The 25,135-nt window shown below is 41.9% G+C and overlaps 1 protein-coding gene across 1 annotated transcript; it reads right to left on the reverse strand.

Annotated features, from left to right (window-relative positions):
- Positions 1–3,506: 3,506 nt before the first annotated feature.
- Positions 3,507–20,268, reverse strand: LOC145404505 (uncharacterized). The gene is made up of 4 exons (XM_080276077.1): positions 20,158–20,268; positions 11,570–11,677; positions 9,457–9,552; positions 3,507–3,842 (listed from the first exon to the last, which is right to left on the reverse strand). Exons 1-4 carry the CDS (start codon positions 20,266–20,268, stop codon positions 3,507–3,509), a joined length of 651 nt encoding a protein of 216 aa, XP_080132203.1.
- Between the last annotated feature and the right edge of the window lie 4,867 nt (positions 20,269–25,135).

Raw genomic sequence — 25,135 nt, forward strand, 5'->3', positions numbered from 1 at the left:
TCTCTTAGATAACTATTTTTCACTGGTTTCATTCTTCATTTTTGTCCTTCCAACAGGGTCAAAGTTTCACTTCCGTATGTTATAGTGGGAATTACGTTAATGTCATATAGCGTCTTTTTTATTTCCATGCTCACTTCCCTAGTCCTTATCAGTGTTTTCAGCGAACCAGCAGCCATTCTTCACTGTTGTACCCTTTCACTTCCGTATGTTATAGTGGGAATTACGTTAATGTCATGCAGCGACTTTTTTATTTCCATGCTCACTTCCCTATTCCTTATCAGTGTTTTCAGCGAACCAGCAGCCGTTCTTCACTGTTGTACCCTTTCAAGCATTTCCACCTATAAACATCCTTTCTTGCTCATCACACCTGAATTCACTCACATACTCCATTTCCTCACCACCTAGCCTCACTGTGCATTCTCTGACCTCATTTCTCTCAAAGACCATAACTCGAACTCCTCTGCATTCACTTTTAGATTCCATTTCTTACACACTCTCTCAAACTCCCTCACCAAGTGTTGCAGCTCCTATTCATATTCACCTAACAGCATTGTCAACAAACGAGAGTAGGCCTACTGTACAAGAAATTTGCAGAAGCTACCCAGTCTCATTAGGGACACTCCAACATTCACTGCCCTACCTTGTACAGTATCTGTTTTACAACTCCACACATATGTAAAGTGAAAAGTCATGGAGACATGACACATCCCTCTTTCAGTCCGCTGTTCAGATCAAAGTACTCAGTTCTGTATCCGCAGGGATTACAGCCATGGCTTCATCATACATACACTTCACAGCATTCAACAATTTCCCATCCAGTGCACACATTTTTAATGTTTCCAAATTCCTTGTCCATCTTTTCTGTCATATGCTTTCCCCAGATTCATGAAAGCAGCATACAAGTTCTTTTCCTTCTCTAGATACTTTTCCACTTAACATCTGGGAATAAATACCGTATTTGATCTGCAAAACCACCTCACTTCCTTAATACCTGTTGTTTTTCACCATATATTTCCTTGTTTATTTCCTTAGGTTTGTTGATAGGTATCCTACCACATATTTTTCCTATTACACTGAGAAGACAAATACCCCAATAACTACCACACTCTTCTCTCTCCGGGACCCTACCATCCTCCCAGGCCAATATGCATATCTTCCATATCCATTCAATCATCTCGTCTCCCCTATATGATAACAGTGCATCACACACTCCATCAGTTCCTGGGGCTTTCATCATTTACGCTTTCTTCTTTGCTTCAAATTCTCCCATCCCTCTGATCACTTTCCCCCTCCTCGCCTCTCTTCTTTTTCCGGATATTTCACAACCATGTACAGGCACACCCCAGTATGTGATGGTCGAATATGAAGTTGATCAATAGAACGACTGACGAAAACTTATACAAGTACCCAGTTTCCGGTTACCGATAGTGATAGTCACTTGTATGATTTTTTTCGAATGATAATCCCCTGCAGACACGTGCCGCCTGTTTAAGCCAACAGTCATAATTATGTGTGGGTCAAGATGGCCACCCAGTGTTTACATGCAGATCAAAACACCATTGCTATTGCAAATGCATGATGAAGTGTAGTGTGCGATATTAAGCAGAGATATAACTTTTCTGTGTGAAATACTGAAAATTGTGACTTGGAAAACACCACTTTGCTCTCCCCCAGCCTCAGGGGGACCCTTGGTGATGGCTCAAATCAGCTTAGGAAATGCAGAATTTTTGGTGGGTGGCAGAAATGTGTGAGATTTTAGGTTACATGGCCTTGATCCCCTCCATATCCCCATTGAACACATCCTAAATCGACCTCTGTGCAATTTCTCGGTATATGATAAGTTTTCACTTCACCTAACCCAATCGCATACCAGGGCTTCATTGTACACCCACCGAGCTACTTGCGTTCCCTATATTCAGCAGTTCTTGGAGATATTTTCTCAGTATGCTCACTTTTTCCCCTTTGTTCACCAGTATTCTGCCGTGTTTATCTTCCATTCCTCTATGGGCTCTCTTATCATCTCATATTTCTTTCTTGGCCTCCGTCCTAAACAGTTTCTTACATTCTCGATCCTCTTTACTCTTGAGCTTCTTCCAGATTCATCCACTCATTTCTTACTCACTCTTATTACTCTTTTCACTTCTCACCCCTTCTCCACATATAACTTTTCCATCTCACAACACCCTCCATTCCAGTATTTCCCATCCAGTCAGTATATGCTTTCTTCTCTGCTACAGCTTGTTTCACCTTTCCATTCCATTACGCTGTTCCTTGCTGCTCCTTTCATCTTCTCTTCACCCCACACATTGTCTAACATTCTGCACAGACTTCTTCTGTGAATATCTTACACATGTCATCCACCCCATAATCTGCTCCAAATCATATCTATTCAGTTGCTTCTCCACTTCTCTCTTATATTCCTTTTTTTTTTTTTTTTTCTTGGCAAGGACTACTTCCCCCTGTCTTTCACTACCTCTGGTCACCCAGTGCTTTTGCACCCTTATACTACTCTAGGTTGTAGTGATCTGATAATCCATTCCCCGAACTTCCATTCATTCTCGAGCCCAGTACAGATCTTATCAATCGCTCACACACACAGATAAATTATTGTTTTCTGTTCATCTACCTTACCACTCATCTTTGTCACTCACAGTGTATACCTGTGGATCATTTTGTGTCTGAAGAACGTATTGGCTGTTGCCAAGCCGTTCCCGGGACAAATGTCCATCAGATCTACCCTTTCCATACACTTATTGGGTACATCCCACCTACCAACCAACCCGTCTACCCCACTTCTGCATTCGTACAAGTATCTCCAATCGAAAACACTCTCGCCTTTCAGTTTTTTCCAAGTGCTCATCTACATTCTCCCAAAACTTATTTAGGACATATTATCACAAATTATATATTATTTATATACTCATATATGTTTACTATGCGTATTTACTACTACTACTACTGTACATAATATTACATCAGGTTTTCTATGTTGTTTCCAAATAAATTTATGGTTTCTCAGTATATCAGTTTATTCTAGTGTACGTTAGGTTTGACTTTTGTATTATTGCTTACATATAAATTTATTTATTATTCATTTGGAGATCAGGGCAACTTTGAGTATTTTCTGGCCAGACTCCTTCCGCCCCCCAGTGCAATATCTTCCCATACACTTATGTATAAAAGGAACTACATGATAATCTGTATGCTACCAAAAGTAAGGTCATTTCTATAGATATCATGAAATTGCTTTGTACTTCGGAAGGCTCGTTCTCTTTATGACAATTTGTAGTCTCCTCAAAATTAACTTTTAAAGATTTATGGCAGCTTGGGACATGTATAGTATTTAAAAATAATTCCAAGAGCTAATGGGGAACAATCGTAGTTTAATTAAATTAATGAATATAATTATTTCTAAACAAATAATATAATCGGATTTCACAAAATCAAAGATAATGAGTGTAGCCTACGTGTGTACTGGGGGTTCACAAGTAGTAATAACTGTAGTGCTAGTCAAGTAACATTGGGTCGTGATAGCAGACGTGGCAGTTATATACATGGTGAGGGAGGCAGTAGGTGAAGGGGTAGTGGCGGTGGTACTCTCGCAGCGTCATCTGGTGGCTTTTCTTTTCACGGTGGAGGGCGTGCTGAAGGCGGTCCACATCGTGCCTCAGATGCTGTTTGTCCAGGTCGTGTAGGGAGTGCGCACGTCGGAGTTTCACCTCAAATTTCCGTTCTGTGTCGGCCAGGTCACGTGTCAGGCTCACCTCGCTTGATATCCGCCGTCGGTGTTCGTCTTCTGCCCTTCCTCGAGCCTCGTCTAACTCCTCTCTTAGTAGTCTCGCCTGGTAAAGAATAACAGAGAGCATGAAAAAGGGCATCGAGTGGGATTAGCCTATTAACTAAAAAATCAGGACCATTGTAATATTCTGTTTCAGCTGGTGTCAGATGATATTATTTAGCTGCGAGTGAGTCATAGGCAGGGCCAGATCAACCTTGCTGGGGACCCTAGCCTAACTTGATATGGGGCCCCCTACCCAGGATAGGCACCTGCATGTAAATATATTAATGACCATAATTCGATTTTGTATGATGCCAACTCCTGTAGTTGTTATCAATTATCCATTTATTTATTTTCATTTGTATATTCTTTATGGTGGCCACCATCATCCACTCACTTGATATAGTGCTGCCTACTTCTTCCTTCACCTTTATCACTCTTTTCTGTATCTGCCGTCTCTTCCAATTTCTCCCATCTCTCCAATCACTTTTTATTACTCCTCTTTCCTTTTCAGGTTCGTTTCGTTTTCGTTTTTAAAGGCTCCAACATGCTTGCATGTGTCGGCCTTGGTCACCTAATGGCGGCTTTCCACGCTGCACGATCCATTGCAGCCTCCCTGTTCAGTCCCTTAACCCTAAGGTCACACTTAATGACCTCGTCCCATGTCTTTCTCGGTCTACCCCTCATAACCCCACCCCCAATATTAACACTTCTCACCTTCCTCACCCAACTATCATCCCCCATCCTCTCCACATGTCCAAACCACCTCAATCTACCTCTCCTCATCACAACACCAATACACTCCAGTCCCATCCTACCTCTCAACTCTTCCATTGTAAACCCAGCCCCTCCAGGCCTTGGACGCAGGGACGCACTGCACATCCACCTAATCATTGTCATTTCTGTACGTCTGAGCCGGCGAATGTCTTCCTCCTTCACTGCCCAGGTCTCACTGCCATACAGCATTACGCTCCTAACACACGCTGCATACAAAGACCCCTTAGCACGTAGGGAGAGCCCCTCAATGTCAGGAGAGGCAAGAGCTCCCTGAACTTCTTCCAACCACTTCTCACCCTAGCCACAGAGCTAGCTCCAGCCCCACCTCCAGCACACAACATGTCTCCTAAATAACAAAACTCTTCCACACACTCAAGAGATTCACCAGCAAGTTCAATTCTTTCACGTCTGACGATCTCCACCTGCTCACCCCGGCACGCCGTACACATAAAATCAGCAATATCTCGCAGTCTACCTCTGATACCACTACATCTCTTATGCACCCATTTATCACACACACCGCACAAGATGGAATTACTTCCCACGCCCTTGTGGCAAACTGCACATGGCCACTCTCCCTCGTCTTTGACAGTACCGCCACCAACCCTAGATATCATCACTTTTGTTTTATCTGCATTTACCCTTAAACCCTTTTGCCCCATACCATCTCTCCACTTCCTAAACCTTTCCTCCGCCTCCCTTTCATTCTCTGCAATCAACACCAAATCATCAGCATACAACAACTCCCACGGGAGTCCGCTTCCAAAGTCACGTGAAAGGGCTTCAAGTACCATGATAAACAACATGGGACTCAAGACTGACCCCTGATGCACACCAACATTCACGGAAAACCCATCACTCAAATCTCCATTCACTCTCACCTGGGTGTGAGCACCCACATACATGGCCATAACCACCCTAACCAGCCACTCCTCCAAGCCAAGCTTTCTCATTGCCCACTTCACCACCTCTCTAGGGACTCTGTCAAAGGCCTTTTCCAAATCAACAAAAACAAAATAAAGATCCCTTCTCCTACCAATATATTTTTCCTGGAGCTGTCGAACAATGAATATGGCATCAGTGGTCCCCCTACCTGGCATAAACCCAAACTGCATCTCATCAATATTCACTCTTTCTCTAATCATACCTTCTAAAACTCTCTCCATTACCTTCATTATCTGATCTAAAAGCTTTATACCTCTATAATTCCCTCTTTCCAGGGCATCACCCTTCCCTTTATACACATTTACAATTACGCTCTTCAGCCAATCATCTGGGACAACACACTCATAAATAATCCTATTTATCAGGTCAGTGACTAAACTCACCCCTATATCGCCTGAGGCCTTCAACATTTCGGCAGTCAACCCAGACACACCTGCTGCCTTCCCCACCCTCATCCTGCCTATTGCCTCACTCACAGTAGCAGTATCAATCAAAGGCCAAGGGCCAGACACTGGATCTGCTGGCTCGAAACCTTCCCTGTCCCAGTCAAACTCCTCATTCAACAACCGGTTATAATGCTCTCTCCATGCATCTTTAATATCCTCACTGTTCACCACTACCCTTCCTTCATCATTCTTCACACACTGCTCACCTATGATATCCCGATTATCCCTCTTCACCTGACCTGCCACCCTAAATATATTTTTCCTTTCCCCATGATTTAGGTTATCAAGTAATTGTCTCTGTGACTCAGACTTTGCCCAAGCTGCCTTACATTAAGTAGCAAGCCAAATGGTTTCCTGTAAGACAGGAAACCATTTACATCGCTGGGTGGTAACCATACAACCAACCCATACGTGTTCCCTACGTGTCATCAAGTGGGTGGTGAAGGGTTAGTGCCTCCTTCCCATAAAACAACTAACTCAGAGACAAACGATCATCCCTTACGGGATTATTGCGTATGGTAATAGATAGATACTAGTAGATAAATCTGATGAATGGGGACCCCTTCTTGGGTGGGAACCCTAGGCTGCAGTCCATTTAGCCAAGTGGTTAATCTGCTCCCGACCATCACTAGATTTTATATGATGCCGTCTACAGTAATATTCATCGTTTATCTTTTTCGTTTTTAGAGACCGCTTCAAGTGTGGGGGCCTCAGTCACGTACCTGCTGTGCCTGTTGGGTAATCCGACACTTGCCATAGGAGAGTGAGATAGTTACTGCTGGCACCATTAACCCTGTCACAGTTTGAACAGTTTTCTTTTTTCTATTCCAGCTGGTGCAAGACATTTTTTTTTTTTTTCTAGCTGAGAATTGATCATGTTACTTAAAGACTGTATATGGTATTCTTGTGGTGTTAGGAGCTTTTGTAGCTCCTTTTCGTATGTACTTTATTGTTACTACTTCACCTTGTATTCCTGTATGTGGCTTTCATATAATTTTATCATCGACATATTTGGTGTGAACAACATACAAAATTACTGTACATTTATATGACGTTGACAGAAAAAAGCTGATAAAACAAAGAAGAGATGCTAGAAAATCTGCCAAGTCTACGAGCGTAATGGCGTAAGACTGCTGAGGAGAGGGATCATGCCACTGAAAAGGTGAGCACAGTGTAATTCTTTTGTGGATATGGACTTACTTAAGCATTTTGTTCAGGATGATACTGTACAATTTAGTTCAGCTTGGAGAATTCCTATCGGTCAGTGAGTCAGAGTGTATTTCCCTGAATCCATTTGCTTTACTAGATTCGTTTAAAGGCATTTATTCTTGCAAATCCAGTACAAAGTGATTTTGTTCAGCTGAGAAAATATGTGAAAGCCAAATGACTAAGTATGTATGTAAAGCTATTTTAAAATTCACATTAATGTATTTAGAAGTACTTTTAATAACTGCAGGACTTGGGTAGTTGGGGCACACGTGTGAAATTTATTCAGCCTAACAACATACATTGTACAGTAGACAGTAGATGGATGGCTATTGTTAATTTTAGTAGATACTACCCTCTATTACCTCACAGTAGTACCGTGAGAGTGAAGTCAGGCAACGCAACTCAGTCATCACTCTTTGACAGCAAACTCACCAGGAGTAAATTAGAGTTCAAGTTGAGACTCACATTGTGACGAATCTTATGACACAAGTTGGATTTCATTTTTCTCAACAGCCTCCAGCAGCTGTTGGGAAATTATTGCTGTAGCTGGTTTTGGCACTGTCAGTCCACGGAACACATGAGTATTGTACTGTACCGTGGCCAAGCTCAGTATGAGAATTCCTTAAAAGCATGGCGCCATAATTATTCATTATGTTTACCTGTCAAAAAACAATTTCATTCAGCTGAGTGGAACTTCTTCCACAGACAAGAGAATTTATTTCATGGGTGTGATATTCATGATGCTTGGCGATGTTCCCCAGTAGCCTATAGTAGTATAGTTGATAGGGCATCAAAGATATGGAATTATATAAATGCCAATTGGAAAACCTGTAATGAAATCATCAGCATGTATAAAAATTCTAGCCTATGGATACGAATTTAGAGAGAGAGAGAGAGAGAGTAGGATACTTATTCACAAATTTAGGGAAATAACAGGAATAAGTTGGAAAAGAACGGGGAGGTTTTATGAAGGGAGGGGGTTGAGTAGACATTCATTTTAAGATGTTAAGGGGAAAAGTTTCTAAACAAGGGAAAGAAGTTGTTTGCGGCCCGCAAGGATGTGGAGAAAGCACATGACAGGGTGGATATACAAGGAATGTGGAAAATAGTACCATATATTTAGTAACTGGGAAGTTGTTGCAGTACGTGTGGATGGCGAACTGAGTGAATTTTTCTGTCTAAATGTTTGATTGAAGCAGCGACGTCTCACGTCTCGATGGTTGTTCACTTTGTATATGGATGGAGTTATAAGAGATACAAGATAGGGCAGCGGATGACGGAGCGGCCCTAAAAAATGAGGGCAGCGTTTGTAAACTTACTGTTCTGTTGTTTGCAGATGATACTGTATTGTTAAGTGAAGACGAAGGCGAACTGCAAGGCTTGGTGAGTGAGGTTAGGAGAGTTTGTAGGACACGGAATCTAGAGGTGAATGTTGGAAAGAAAAAAGTAGTGTTCTTCGTGAGAAATGAAGTCATAAATGTACAGTGAGGCTGGATAGTGAGGAAATTGAAAATGTGAGTGCATTTAAGTACTTGGATAGTGTGATGAGTAAGGCTGGAAGTTTGGAAGATGAAGTGCTTGAAAGGGTACAACAAGGAAGACAAACTGCCGATTCACTGAATGCAGGGATAAGAAATACGGTGGTGAGCATAGAAGTAAAAAAAGTTGTTGCATGATATGATAATGATACCAAATCTAACATATGGAAGTGAAGCTTGGACCTTGTTGGAAGGAGACAAGTCAAGAGTGAGAGCAGTGGAAATGAGTTATTTGAGAGGAGCATGTGAAGTTACAAGGAAAGACCGACGAATGAGGAAGTAAAGGAACGTTGTGGTGTGGATGTTAATGTGATAGGACGCATTAGGAGAAATACAATGAAGTGATTTGGTCATGTGGAGAGAATGGAGAGTGAGAGACTAATTAGGAGAATGTATATAAGTGAGGTATAGGAGGGAGGGGAGGTAAGGGAAGACCAAGGATGAGATAGAAGGATGGAGTGGCGAGGTATATGAGAGAGGGATGTGTGGGTTGGGGGGAGGGCAGCGAATTGGCAGGGGTCAGGGCGACATGGAGGCGATTTCTTTGTGACCACCCATTACGGGATTGAGGCACACACACACACACACATATATATATATATATATATATATATATATATATATATATATATGTATATATATATATATATATATATATATATATATATATATATATATATATGACAATGGTAAGAACACGATGCCAATAAAGGACGTCAGCATACTGAAGAAGTAATATAAATCAGACCTGCACTGCACCTACCTCCTCCTCCAGCTTGTCACAGTTGGCTCTCAGTCGTCGGTTTTGGTCCACTAGGTCAGATGAGTGGTCCTTCAGCCGCTCAGTGGTGTCGTTCACCTGCAGGGAAAGGGAGAGGGGAGGGATGAGGTCATAACAAGAGGAGGCGGCCAGCGAGTTGGGTCACAGTGGAGGACAAACCAATCTAGGTCACGCTGTATCGATTACTTTGTTCTGTTGAGCACGAATATCGCCTACTTCCATTTCTAACTTTTTTTCCATGTCACTTCAGCCACCGTTATTCTTTCATTTCGTTAGAAATTTCGTTATGTCCTATATTTCTTTCACACTGGGACATAATGAAGACTTGTTGAGCGCCTTAGGTTATATCCATAGACAAAGGAAATATTGCAAAAAGTTTATCTGTTACGAAGTGTGTAATTCACCGGGTCGGTCAGGATCACTTGATGGTCGTGATCGTCAGCTTTTACCCTCCCGGAAGGGAGCTAAGAGCTCATATAGTCCGATCTAAGGGCAAGGCTGTGACCTTCACACACGCACACACCCGTCCCCTTGCTCAAGGGGGACAGTAACCACCCACTTCGTCAGTGAAACTTTTCGCAACCTGAGCGAGGCGCGAACTCCCGTCCACCAGTTGGCAAGCGAGAACGTTACCACTGCACCAGCGAGCGGTGTGTGTGTGTGTGTGTGTGTGTGTGTGTGTGTGTGTGTGTGTGTGTGTGTGTGTGTGTGTGTGTGTGTGTGTGTGTGTGTGTGTGTGTGTGTGTGTGTGTGTGTGTGTGTGTGTGTGTGTGTGTGTGTGTGTGTGTGTGTGTGTGTGTGTGTGTGTGTGTGTGTGTGTGTGTGTGTGTGTGTGTGTGTGTGTGTGTGTGTGTGTGTTATATACAGAGGGGCAATAAGCTACAAAAAACTGATAGACAAAGAAGACATGGAAGTTTAGGGAAGTGTCGACGGTAACACTTATCAGCTACAGATACGGGGGTGAGTGGGCCGCGTACGCACCTTCTCTCCATTTTCGGTAGACAAATGATACAATAAAAGAGCAAATTTACTTAAAATGTTTGCAGTGAATATCATACACAGATGTAATCATACAATCATTTCAATGAAAAGAGGATTAGGTAATAAACACTGAGAAATCTGGTATTGAGTCAGTATGAATTCAAATTTGTAATCGTTCCGCTAGGAATCACGCCCCCTAACTCTTTTCAAAGTGCTGGATCCGGCCCTGCTTGTACTGATTACCTCATGATGTATGATCGGAGTCGAATGGAATGGAGGCATACTGAGTGGAACTTTTTTTTCTCTCTCTCTCTGATTCTGGTCCTGAATAAGATCAGTTATAGATACAGACAAGAGCTTTGCGGACCTACTGGGCCACTCAGCACTTGCTCCTCTGGAAACTCAGGAAAATCCACGAAAAATCTCTGACGCATTCCACGTAGGGAAACAGTTAACCTAGGGGTTAAAACACCCCTTTAGAAAATTTCATTCTACTTGAAATTCAAACGGCTCCATCTGTGTGACCCACTGCAACCATCCTGCCAATTTCTTCGAAATCCTTTATCAAAATCGGCTACACACACGTGCGCGTGGGGGTGGGGGGCAAAATTAGAGTATATTAGATCACGTAGGATACATGAGAAATAAGGTTAAGTTGATGTGATGAAGTATCGTAACAGGGTAAGACTGGCCTGAGTGGAAGACATAAACAAGAGTAAAATTGCTCTGGGACCTGCGGCGGGGCTCTTGTTACAGTTTTGGATTCTCCATGCCAAATAACCTTATATGGGACTACTTTTATGTCTTAATGGGCTCAAATGAAGTAGTTTTGCTAAAGTTGTCGCCAGATGGCACCACTTCAGGTGTCAGCTGATGGCAAATTTGGATTCTTCATGTCAAATTACCTTCTATAGTACCACTTTTATGTCTCCAAAGGCCTCCTTTTCACAAATCCCCCAGAAGCAGGAGAAGAACGCTGGCCACTCATTAGCCTGCTGACTATCGCTGCAGGTAAAAATGGATGGAGACATAATATGGTCTGTAAGGGCATACATGCTAGCTGGAGGCGGAGGGATGGAGAGAGGAAAGGAGTGAAGAAACGTAATCTACTCACGTCATCCAGACTGGCTACGGTGGTGCGGTATCGGGCTGAGAGGTCTGAGTAGCGACGCTCCAGCTCACCCACGGTGCTGTGTAGAGTGGCAAGCTCGTCACGCAGGTCCTTTGGGACAGAGGTGTTGGGATTAGAGGCAAAGATGAGGAGGAGGAAGTGGAGAAGCAGAAGAGGAGGAGAGAAGGGTAGATAGCTCGTTACTTAGGTCCTGGAGGGTAAAGTGAAGAGAAGGAGCTGGAGAAGTAGTGAAAAAGAGAACGTAGGCTCTGAGGTGAGATGAGAAGTTAGAGGCAAAGAAGAGAAGGAGAGAGAAATAAGGGTGACAGAAAGAGGAATAAGAAGGTGGATAACATAAGGCGTGGAGGACTGAGGTGGTAGGGTTGAAGGAGATAAAAAGGAGGAGAAGAAGGAAGAGGAAATACAAAGTAATACAAACAGCAACAGACCATATGGTCCTTTCGAGTTTGCTTGTTACAGACCTGACTGTGACTACAAGTTCTAATTCTGCATGGTGAACGACAAGGATAGTAAAGAAAGAAGGCTTCCCCCCGCCTCCAAACCCTCCAGGAAAAAAGTGAAGACCACCATGCAGCATTGAAAAACTGACATGGCAATTTCATAGGAAAAACTAAAAAGGAAAAGTTACATTCTATAATACTTTATCTATAAGCTACCAGTTTGAACAACCTGAAAGAGAAAGTGATCAAATAAACAAATAACTACTGCGTGACATTATTAACGGGTACGTTGAGCTAACGAGGCGTCTGTAGACATAACGTGGAAATTGCACAGCATACACTGTGGATGTTCAGGGGTGGTGTGGTAGCCTTGCCTGGTGCTTTTAACGTAGCAGCATTCAGTCAGGCCCCAGCTCCGTTCACTCCACAGAGACAAGGAACTCTCCCATGCGGGACAAGTACACAAGCTTCCTTCTGAAGCAATGATCTCTGGTACACTAAAGAAAAATCCCGATGGTGGTCACTTAACTAACAGGGACCCTCAGTGATCCGCAGTCCATCACAGGTCGAAAGTAAGAGCAGCCTAGTGACCGTTAACTCAGGGATATCTGTGTATATCCTAGTCTGTGCTTATATTACTTTATTTGCATTTAATGAAATGAAAAATATATAATGATGTGATGTGACACTATGTACGGGTACGTTAAGTTTACGGGGTGTCTCGTAGACAGAGGGGAATGAACTTACAAGTGGCTGGTAAGTTATTTGGACAGAAAAAGAGTCGACTGAGGATTCTGTGCAAAAATTTGTCTATCTTGTTTTTAAATGTCTTAATTGAGATAGCCTACTGTTCGTGGAATCTGAAGGTAAACTGTTCCAGATATTTACGACTCTGTTGTGGAAGTATTTTGCCTCATGGGATTGGAAACACTTTCCCATAATTTTGCAGCCATTATTCCTGGTTTGACTCAACCGGTCTTTTTCAAGATATCAGTTCATGTCTATGTTGTCATATCCCTTTGTGATTTTGAAGACTTCAGGTCACCTCTTAGCCTGCGTTTTGATAGGTTAAATAATTGAAGTTCTTCAAGGCGTTCCTCACATAGTTTGTTTCTCAGTCATGGTATTTTTGTGATTCTTTGCTCTGTCCTTTTTGTAGTATGGATACCAGAACTGCACACAGTACTCGAGATGGGGGCCCACTAGCGAGTTATACAAGGCAAGTATGACTTTTTCCGATTTAAACTCGAAAGTTCTTCCAGTAAAACCCACCAGCTTGTTTGCAGTGTTAACCACCTCGGTGAACTAGTGTACTTATTCGGTTTTAGGTCATTTGATATTATCACATCAAGATCCTTTTCATTGTCTGTACTTGATAATTGGATATTGTTCATTTTGTAATTCGCATGGGCGTTGTTATTTCCAGTATGAAGCACTTTGCATTTTTGTATGTTGAATTTCATTTGCCATTTTTCTGTCCAGCTTGCCAAAGTATTAAGGTCATTTTGTAACTGCTGCCACTGTAACTTAGAAGTTAGTTTATTGGTTATTTTAGTATCGTCTGCAAATCTGGATATTTTACAATTTAGATCCTCATGTATGTCGTTTATGTAGATAATAAAAAGTATCGCTCCAAGTACTGAGCCCTGGGGAACGCCACTAATCACATTACGCCATTTGTATTCTTAACCATTTATCGCAACTCGCTGTTTTCGGTCGGAGAGCCAGAATTGTAACCATTTCTGCGTATTTCCTTTTATTCGAAGGGCTTCGATTTTGCATATGAGACACTTGTAAGGGACAGTGTCACATGCTTTCTGAAAGTCGAGGTAATTTATATTTACTGCTCTTGAGTCGTCATATGATTTGTAAACACCATGGAAGAAGTCCAGCATGAACGACAATGTCTGAATCCATGCTGCGAGTCTTTAATTATATTATTTTCTTCTAGATAATAACTATTTTATCTCTTATGGTTGTTTCCATTAAGTTGCACACTACTAATGTTAAGCTGATTGATCTGTAATTTCCTGGGTGCGACCTATATCCCATTTTTTGAAAAACTGGTGTTACATTTGCTATTTTCCATTCGTGTGGGACTTTCCTAGTATTTAACGATTTACTGAATATGACAGAGTGGCAACAGTAATTGTTTTTTGCTTTGAGAATTCTTGGTGATATTTTATTGGGCCAGGGGTTTTGTTTATGTTTGTACTACTGTATTTATGGCTGAAAGGATATCGCTATTGTGGATAGTATAGTTACTGAGGACGGTGCTATTTGCTTGGTTTAATGGCGACAGTAGGCTTCTGTTGATGTTTTCTATTGTAAAAACAGACGCAATGTAATCGTTAAGAATGTTCACCATTTCAACCACATTTTCTGTATGTTTGACACTGTGGAAAGATCAACTTAGTTTTGATCCGACTTAAACACTTGGCAGAAGAACTGGGGTTAAGGAAGATACGATAAGATTCGGTTTTAAGAACATTCAATCCGTAAGAAAGATCACAGGACGAAGTCAAAGGTGAAGGTTACATGACAGCATCAGTACAAACATTTTGATTCGATTTAGACCAAACTTGATGGAAAGGTAGAAGATAAGGCAAGAACAAAGGGATTCGATATTAAGAATAACCAGCCAACAGGCAAGGTCAAAGAGGAAGGTCACATGCCAAGGTAACTTTATACAGCTTTGATTCGATTTGAGACAAACTTGGTGGAAAGGGTGAGGGTAGGGCAGAGATGAAATGACTCAACTTTGAGAATAATTAGCAAGCGTCAAGGTCATAGGGAAAGGTCAATGTTCGACCCTATAACTCAAGCAGTTGTAATTCGATTTAGACCAAACTGAATGGAAGAGTTGAAGGTCTGACATGGATTAAATTTTGAGCACAATAGGTCAAAGGTCATGGTCAGAGGACAAGGAAAACTAAAAATTAAAGTTTTGATCTAATTTCGATCAAACTTGCTAGACCCTTAGACGAACTATATGGCTCAGACGTTGCACTCCGAGTGCTCATGTCCCCCCCCCCTTTTATTATTATTATTATTATTATTATTATTATTACTCGAAGGGGCGAAGTGAACGAGAACACTATCCTGCATATAGATGTGTATTTGATGGTACCAGGGTGGGGGGAGGGGGAGATACAATCTGTATAGGTACGGTAGTAGAGAACAGTACGGATTGACCCCCCCCCCCTCCTTTTCTCACCCTTTCCGCCGTCTTTTTCTAGATTCCCTCATTCTTTACTTAAAAGACGTATACTGCTGAAGTAGAGGTTTATGATATACATCAGCACCTATCAAAAGATTAGTCTACACACACACACACACACACACCTCCATTTTTCTGTCCGCGTGAACTTATAGCAGTCTGAATTCCCACGTCATATACTTTAGACTGTGAAGCAGCTATCTTGATAGAGAATATATGCAGGCCAAACTACAAGATAACATGGAAAACCTTTCAGCAGGTTAGTTTTACATCGATTTGTTGTTTGTGTAAGTCAGAGCAATTTTATTGAAAACGTAATATCACAAAATTATATGTTACACCTACTATTAAGACCATCGAATTTCCGGACACGATCTGCTCGTTGTCAAGACACTGCTAACATTGCAAGTTGCCGGAGGAACTTAAATGTTGTAATTCCTTGACATCACACTCTCTTTTATCGTGCATGAATGTAGCAGAGTATCTGTACCTAAAAAAGGACGTCCAGATAGAAGGCATTTTTCAGGCGTTGTTGTAGAGATGGAGGTCTGGCAGGGCGGTGAGTGGGTTGCGTGTTGGTGTTCTCCTACATCATGGGATCTACGCAAACCGTCCCGTCCCGCCTACCATACAGACAGATTACATGGCGTGAGGCACTGGCCACGGCACGGCTGATTATCAAGATTTAGAAGGAAACTGAGAGTAACATTAAGTTGGCTTATATTTAGATGCACTGCCACGATGTTGCGCTGCAAGAGTATTAGCTGTTCTTGTAGCTGTCGTTGTTGTCCAAGCGATCTTTGAATAAAAAATCAATATTCATGGTAGCAGTAATTATGAATCAAGTTGAAATTTGTATTCTGTGTATTTATTTTCCATAATAACTGTGGGAGTAGTACTAACAGTATAATCGAATGCTGATTTTAACAAAATCTATATTCTGGAGACAAATTATGTCCGCCCTGAAGACAAGAAAATGGCTTATATCCCCCAAATTAGAGTATCGTCTTCTATATTATTTTCTTGCCATCTCTTGACGGTTTATTAAACATTACATAGACTTTTCATACTGGCGGGGACTGATACAGCTTTCATTATCCCATCACTACTAGAGATTCTACTTGTAAAATAATCGTCTGGAAGTATCAAGATAAAACCAATAAATGTTATCTTGTTCAATCGGTTACTAGTGACAATGTTAGAAAAAGCTTATTTTTCATTTATTCTGTCCTGTGATGTCTTTTAATTCTTGCTACTGCAAGAAGAGATTTCTAGTTATATATATATATATATATATATATATATATATATATATATATATATATATAGATTTCTAGTTATATATATATATATATATATATATATATATATATATATGGAGCCTCTGTGGTACAGTGGTAAAGTGTGCGTTTCGTACACGGATGGGCCAGGGTTCGCGCCCTGCCAGGGGTAATAATCTTTGGGAGTGTTCACCCGGCTACGTACTGCATTGGCGAACACAAGGGGTGCTGTGGTTGAACCAGTGTCGCTTATTGTAAAGTATGCTTGCACCCACTCGGCGTGCGCGGGCCAATTACACTTGGTTCACAGACTACACACACACTTACAAGCACTTCTCACCCTACATACAATCTCTACCAGACAGTCTAAGCCACATGGTAGAGATACATTGGCTGTATCGTCCCGACTTCGGTCGGGATAGGGCGGTCCTGCAGTGGATACTCAAACGGCTGATGATGATGTTATCATATATATATATATATATATATATATACACACACACAGGGTATATGCCGCGTTTTTTGTTTGATTGTCCTTCAGTGCCGCCCAAAACAAAGGCCAATTACCCCCACACCCATTTATATTCTGAATCAGGGTGACCCAAGGATGGTTTTAGGGGGGTCAAAATTCATATTTGGGTCATCTGAGGTTACCAGTAGAAAGTTCGCCTTTTAGGTCCGGGCAACGCCGGATACCCCTGCAGCTCAATTTTTGGCATGGAGACACATGACCTCCAGTTCGGACATAGGCTATGTGAGGTTGACCTCCGAGGTCATTTGAGGTCACCGGTCGGCGATCATTTGAGGTCACTGGTAATAATACACGCTCGAGCGACTGGGCCCAGCAGCCCAATTTTTGGGATGGGGACTCACACGACTCTAGTTAGGATGTAGGCAACGTGAGGTTGACCTCAGAGGTCATTTGAGGTCATCGGTCGGAGGTCATTTGAGATCATCGGTAATAGTAAACAAGTGCTAAGAAATACTGTGTGTTAGTCTGCGAAAGCTAAAATAGAAAGTCCCTGGACCTCTTATAATCCCTCTTTAAAGGCATAAGAGGTACGTCGTCTTTCTGGAGTAGAAAGAAAGACTGACCTAGAACAAATAGAATAAAAATGTTCGCCTTTTTGGCCCGGCAACGCCAGGTACCCCTGCTAGTATAAACATAGATATCAAGAGAGAGAGAGAGAGAGAGAGAGAGAGAGAGAGAGAGAGTTGGTATTCGATCTAAAATAGATCAGAGAAAACAAACTGCAAATAGGCTACACACACACACACACACACACACACACAGTTGTTTACTTCCTCACTAGAGGTTGACGTAAAACTCTGACATATATTAGTGTTAAATGCGCTGATCAGTGTGACTCAGATGAAGTGCTGACCACGGCAGAAAAACATACTCCGATGCTGACTGCCGACCAAGATAGTATGCTGAGTGCTGAACAATTTATTTTGCTGAATATCATGTGCGGATTCAAAGCCAACAGCATGTAATGAGTGCTGACCAACAATGAGTGCTAAACTATATAGTGTGGTGATCAGCAAAGAGAGATCAATATAATGTGCTGACTAGTATAGTGTGTTGATCAATATAATGTGAACATCAGTATAGTGTGTTAACCAATAGTGTGAACATCAGTATAGTGTGTTGACCAATAGTGTGAACATCAGTATAGTGTGTTGACCAATAGTGTGAACATCAGTATAGTGTGTTGACCAATAGTGTGAACATCAGTATAGTGTGTTGACCAATAGTGTGAACATCAGTATAGTGTGTTGACCAATAGTGTGAACATCAGTATAGTGTGTTGACCAATAGTGTGAACATCAGTATAGTGTGTTGACCAATAGTGTGAACATCAGTATAGTGTGTTGACCAATAGTGTGATCATCAGTATAGTGTGTTGACCAATAGTGAACATCAGTATAGTGTGTTGACCAATAGTGTGAACATCAGTATAGTGTGTTGACCAATAGTGTGATCATCAGTATAGTGTGTTGACCAATAGTGTGAACATCAGTATAGTGTGTTGACCAATAGTGTGAACATCAGTATAGTGTGTTGACCAATAGTGTGATCATCAGTATAGTGTGTTGACCAATAGTGTGAACATCAGTATAGTGTGTTGACCAATAGTGTGAACATCAGTATAGTGTGTTGACCAATAGTGTGATCATCAGTATAGTGTGTTGACCAATAGTGTGATCATCAGTATAGTGTGTTGACCAATAGTGTGATCATCAGTATAGTGTGTTGACCAATAGTGTGAACATCAGTATAGTGTGTTGACCAATAGTGTGAACATCAGTATAGTGTGTTGACCAATAGTGTGATCATCAGTATAGTGTGTTGACCAATAGTGTGAACATCAGTATGGTGTGTTAACCAATAGTGTGATCATCAGTATAGTGTGTTGACCAATATAGTGTGTTGACGTCACCTAACAGTGTATTGGCCAATATAGTGTGTTGACCTAATAATGTATTGACCAAAATAGTGTGACTAGCAGGGGTACCCGGCGTTGCCTGGGCCAAAAAGGCGAACACTTTAATCCTGTTTTTCTAGTTCAATCTTTCTTTCTACTCTAGAAAGCCCAACGTACCTCTTTTGAGGGATTATAAGAGGTCCAGGAACTTTCTATATCAGCTTTCGCAGCCTAACGCAAAGTATTTGTGCGCACACGTTTACTGTTACCAGTGATTTCAAATGACCTCCGACCGGTGACCTCAAATGACCTCTGAGGTCAACCTCAAATAGCCTATGTCCGAACTGGAGGTCATGTGAGTCTCCATGCCAAAAACTGGGCTGCTGGGTCCAGTCATTCGAGCGTGTATTACCGATGACTTCAAATGACCCCCGACCGGTGACCTCAAATGTCCTCTGAGGTCAACCTCACATAGCCTACGTCCGAACTGGAGGTCATGTGAGTCTCCATGCCAAAAACTGGGTTACAGGGGTACCCGGCGTTGCCCGGGCCAAAAAATAAGGCCAACACTCTACCGGTGATCTCAAATGACTCAGATCTGAATATTGACTTCCCTAAAACCTTCCTTGGGTCACCCTGATTCAGAATATATATAGGTCTGGGGGTCTCTGGCCCTTGGTTTGCGTGTGGTTGAAGGGAAAAAAAACGTGATTCTTAGAGAGAGAGAGAGAGAGAGAGAGAGAGAATACGACCAATACAGAGCGATCACTAGTATAGTGTGATGACCAATATATTGCATGTGTTGATCAATATAGCGTGCTGGCTAACACAGCTTGCTGACCAATGTAGTGTGTCAATCGATGCTGAGTACTAGCGTGCTGACCAATATAGCGTGCTGACCAATATAACGTGCTGACAAATAACAGATGTAGTGTGTTTTCATATCATTATAGTGTGTTAACGAAGATAGCATATTGGATATTGTCTTAAGTTGCTAAAGAATCTAGAATGCTAAGTGTTGACCAAGATAGGGTGCTGATGACCCACAGTGCTTAGTTCTGACCAGTATACCATGCTGCCGAGTGCTGGCCAACAGTGTGCTAAGGGCTGATTAACACAAGGAGCTGAGGAACGTAGAGTGCTGAGTGAAGGGGGAAGTAGAGTCGTGAGTGCTGAGTAGTGCTGAGTAGTGAGTGCTGACCTTGATGTGCATCTGGAATCGCGTGTTCTCCTCCAGTGTGGCCTGGTGTCGTGCCCGCTCCAGCTCCAGCTCACTCAGCGCCCAGCACCCGCACCGGCGACCGCACCCCATCCTGCCCGCACCCACACCACCTGCATCAGTAACACCACCTGCATCAATAACACCACCTGCATCAATAACACCACCTGCATCAATAACACCACCTGCATCAGTAAAACCACCTGCATCAATAACACCACCTGCATCAATAACACTACTTGCATCAATAACAACACTTGCATCAGTAACACCACCTGCATCAATAGCACCACCTGCATCAATAACACCACCTGCATCAATAACACCATCTGCATCAATAACACCACCTGCATCAACAACACCACTTGCATCAATAACACCACCTGCATCAATAGCACCACCTGCATCAATAGCACCACCTGCATCAATAGCACCACCTGCATCAATAGCACCACCTGCATCAATAACACCACCTGCATCAATAACACCACCTGCATCAATAGCACCACCTGCATCAATAGCACCACCTGCATCAATAGCACCACCTGCATCAATAACACCACCTGAATCAATAGCACCACCTGCATCAATAGCACCACCTGCATCAATAGCACCACCTGTATCAATAGCACCCCCTGTACCAATAACATCACCAGATACCCCACTTAGTTGTGAGGCTTTTCTTTATTTGCCCCTCTCTCTCTCTCTCTCTCTCTCTCTCTCTCTCTCTCTCTCTCTCTCTCTCGACTTTCCCCTTCTTCTCCCACGTTATCTCCCCACTTTCTTTATGGACTTCCCCACCTCTCCCTTCTAACTATCACAGTCACATACAAGAACACACAATCTGGTTTTATAGTTGTTACGAAACAGAGAAAGATAATGTACACTTTAAGTGAGAATACTAAAAATCACTACTGTTCCGTAAAGTTCCAGGTTCAAAACAAAAGAGTTAGGTAAAATTACAAGTTAAAGTTTAATGCTCAAACTAACAACAAAACATTCAGGACTCATAAGGATAATGTAATGGCAAATAAACAGGTTAAATATATGGTTAACTGCAATAGCCTCTGTTAACACAGAAATTAGCAAGAGTAAATTTATCTAAGTCAGCCCTGATAAAATGAAAAATACACCAGGTAATGCTCAGTTAATGCAAGATAAATTATTACAGATACAAACTATTATCAAAAATGACTGACATAAAACCCAACATTAATCAAAAACCTCACTAGGCCTAAGAATTAACCTTATGCTACACAGTACAAGAAAAAATACAACAGTTATACTCAAATTACACACAGCTGCTAGATGTTTGGAGATTTCTTGAGCACTCACAATAATAACATCTGTACAGGGGAGGACAGAGATGTGAACAAAATGAGGAGCAGATCTAAGTGGCAATGATGCAGAGACTGAGCTCATTATATAGGGGCCAGGAGAGCTTGATACAACTTGTAAGAAGGACGCGCAAATGAAGCCATGGGGACAAAAAGCTGAAAATCCCGCTCTGAATAACAGAGAGAACGACTTACTCTACTATAACGGTAGAAGGGGGGGACTGAGGCAGAACACGCTCGTGATCAAACATGCAGCAACTGTGCGTTAAAATTACACAAAGGATGATGAAATCATAGGCTATGTAACATAGTGTATATATTTTGACTTAAATGTTCGGATCTAAGTGTATTTTAGGGAGTGAGTGTAGCGTGTGTGTGTGTGTGTGTGTGTGTGTGTGTGTGTGTGTGTGTGTGCGTCATTTTCAAAGTCTCCCCTGAATCTCCCAGCTGTATTGAAGTATATTTTTTAATTTTCTTATAAACAAGATGAAAAAGGAATAAAAAATCTTAATAAAGTATGAAATTTTCGAGTGTTTCCATAACCAAAAATCACACCACAGAATGAAGCTAGGGTGACTAAAAAGTATCATGTAAAAGTTTGAGGCCAAGATTACCAACTTTGTGACTAGAGTTTTTTTTCCCCCCCACAGTGTGCTAAGCAGTGTTTATAGGTTGCAAGTATTATCCTGGAAAAATGCATCGTCAGTCTTTGAATAGTGTTGTGTTATGTACTACTAACCAATGTAAGTGGCCACACACAGCACCCAGCATCCCTCGCCTCCCCCACCCCGACCCGATTGGAGGGCGGCCACTGTCGAAGGAGGTGCCCCCCCAATACACTGGCTTATTTCGAAGACTGCTGTATGGTAGTGTTCAGTTGAAAGCCAGGAAGAAAGAGTTCAACCATGAGAACAATCAAAGGTCAAAGTCACTGAAAAAGGTCAAAGGTCCAGGCCACAGAGCAAGGTCATCTCAAACAGCTTTTGACTGAATCTGATGTAGAGTTGGTGGAGGTTAGGGGCAGTGGGTTAGGCAAGATTGAAATCGATTTTGAGAGCAATCAGTCAAAGGTGAAGGTAACAGGACAATTTCAAATATTCGGCCATTGACCCAATTGTAATGCGAGGGTACTCTCTCGGTATAATTCCTTCCTGTAAGTTAGATTTGGTTTTGCAAGAATGAAGGGAGACAGAGAAAGATTCAGTATTCTCTTCATGTAGGTTAAAGTAAATTATGGATGGAAAAAAAAAAAAAAAAAAAAAAGGTGCTGGCCCTCCGCTTCCCCTCAAGTTACGGGTACTTTAGGTATGTCTCAGGAATGGATCAAGAACTAAGCCTTAGAGAAAGCTTTAGGAGGTGGGGGAGAAGACAAGATAGCCTACTTTGAGGTAAATTAGCCGTTTCGTGGGCATGACCTATCTCACCCATGTATGAGCTAAAGGAAGCACTGGAAAGCATAGCATTGGGAGCCACATGGTCCTGCGAAATAGCTGCGGTACTTCTTCAGAATTTTGATTATCGAATAAGCTATTAGTCTGGAACCTCGTAGATTTCGTCATAAACTCTCCTTCGACCTTCCTACCAGGAGGTAAAGCATGGCGAAAAAGGTTAATATAATCTTGCTCTTTTCACCTTAACTTGGTCCAGAGGTTCGTCTTTTTGTAACTTTATTCACGTAACCCGATGACAAATAGATGGGCGGCTAGATAGATAGATAGATAGATAGACAGATAGATAGATTTGTAAAAAGACGACTCTATATCCATTCAGTAGAATTTCTTTGTGGCTATCACCATTTTCTAGTCCATTGTTACTGCTCGGCATTTAGGAAGAAGTCAATTTTAGGCTAAGTTAAGATGAAACAAGTATAGCTGGAATGATATGAAAGATGAATATTACCCAGCAAAATAAAAATTAGTCTTTTGTCTCGAATTAGAGCTCGGTGAACCAGTGAAGCTTCGAATCCCGTCAGTCACCCTCGAACCGTGAGAGGGGGAGGGTGCTGGAGGTGCGTGTATATTTTATCCGTGTTAATAGTGTTTAAACAGCTTTCCCATCTTGCCGAGATAACAAAGGTAAGCGAGGATATTGTTTATCAGTTCTCTGATAGCTAAAAGTTTGTTAAGCTGAACCAAATCGTCCTCATTATTGTGCAAAATGGTGTGGAAATAAGTAATGTGAGAGGAGTGTGGAACTACGTAGAGAGACAGACAGACAGACAAATGGGGACGTGAAGGAGCGTTGTGGTGTTGATGTAAATATGGAGTTACGTGGTGAGACAAGCAAATGAAGTAAAGTAGCGTTGTGGTGTTTATATGGATGCGAGTTACGTGGAGAGACTGACAGACAAATGAGGAAGTAAAGGACCGTTTTGATGTTTATGTGGATGTGGAGTTGTGTGGAAAGACAGACTGGCAAATGAGGAAGCAATAAGCGTTGTGGTATTGATGTGGATGTGTAGAAATGAAGAAAGACAGATAAAAGCGTTGTGGTGTTGGTGTGGATGTGGAGTTGCGTGAAGAGGCAGACAGATAATTGAGGAAGTAAAGGAGCTTTTTGGTGTTGATGTGGATGTGGAACATGTGGAGTTACGAGGAGAGGCAGAAAAACAAATGAGGAAGTGAAGGAGCGTTGTGGTGTTGATGTTCATGTGGAGTTACGTGGAGAGGCAGACAGATAAATGAGGAAGCGAAGGATCATTGTGGTGGTGATGTGGATATGAAGTTACGTGGAGAGATAGATACACAATTGAGGAAGTGAAGGAGCACTGTGGTGTTGATATGGATGTGGAGTTACGTGGAGAGGCAGACAGATAAATAAGGAAGTGTAGGAGCGTTGTGGATGTGCTGGAAAGTGTTGGGAGAAGTACTCTGAGAAGATTTGGCCACGTGGAAATAGTGGGGAATGAAAGATTGACAAGAAGAGTGCATATGAGCGAGATGGAGCATGAGAGAGTGAGAGGGAGACTGAGGAAGAGGTGGGGCGATGTGGTGAAGTATATGAATGAGGGTAGTGTGAGGTGTAGGGATGACAGACTGATGATGGAGGACAAGGTGACATGGAGGCAGTTTGTTTATGGCTACCCTTTCCAAAATTAAGGCGTCTGGGTATACATATATAAAAAAAAAATATTACGTCCATAGTAGATTAAGAAGGTCAGTTGAGAGGTTTTATCAATCTGCTGTTATGGCTCCTTCTGTTGAGAGCTTTACCTTTTATTCAGAGGAAGAGTGACTATGAGAATTATGTCTTTGCAGCACCTCTTAGAGACTACCATCATATTCCAACGTTTATCTGTTGTTATAGCTCATCACTGAAGATGGAGAGAGAGCAAAAGAAAAGAAGAAGAAAAAAAGAAGAGCAACAACAATAGCAAGTCAGGATGCAAGCAGTCAGGATGCCAATCATAAAGTTACTCAGCAAGCCAGCCAACCATCACTTCTCTCAGTTAAAAGGTAAGTCATACTAATTTCTTTTAAGACGTCACTATCATTGGCCTGATGGATCAAACTGAGATTAAACAGATAGATAGACTGATAGATTGATGGACCATTGCATAGATATATAGACAGACGAGCAACTTCACACTCACATTTCACACTGCCACATTTGGCACTACCACA

Source organism: Coenobita brevimanus, chromosome 63 (assembly GCF_032717465.1).
Source record: "Coenobita brevimanus isolate Jiangsu-jjx chromosome 63, ASM3271746v2, whole genome shotgun sequence".
In the NCBI taxonomy this organism is placed as follows: Eukaryota; Metazoa; Arthropoda; class Malacostraca; order Decapoda; family Coenobitidae; genus Coenobita; species Coenobita brevimanus.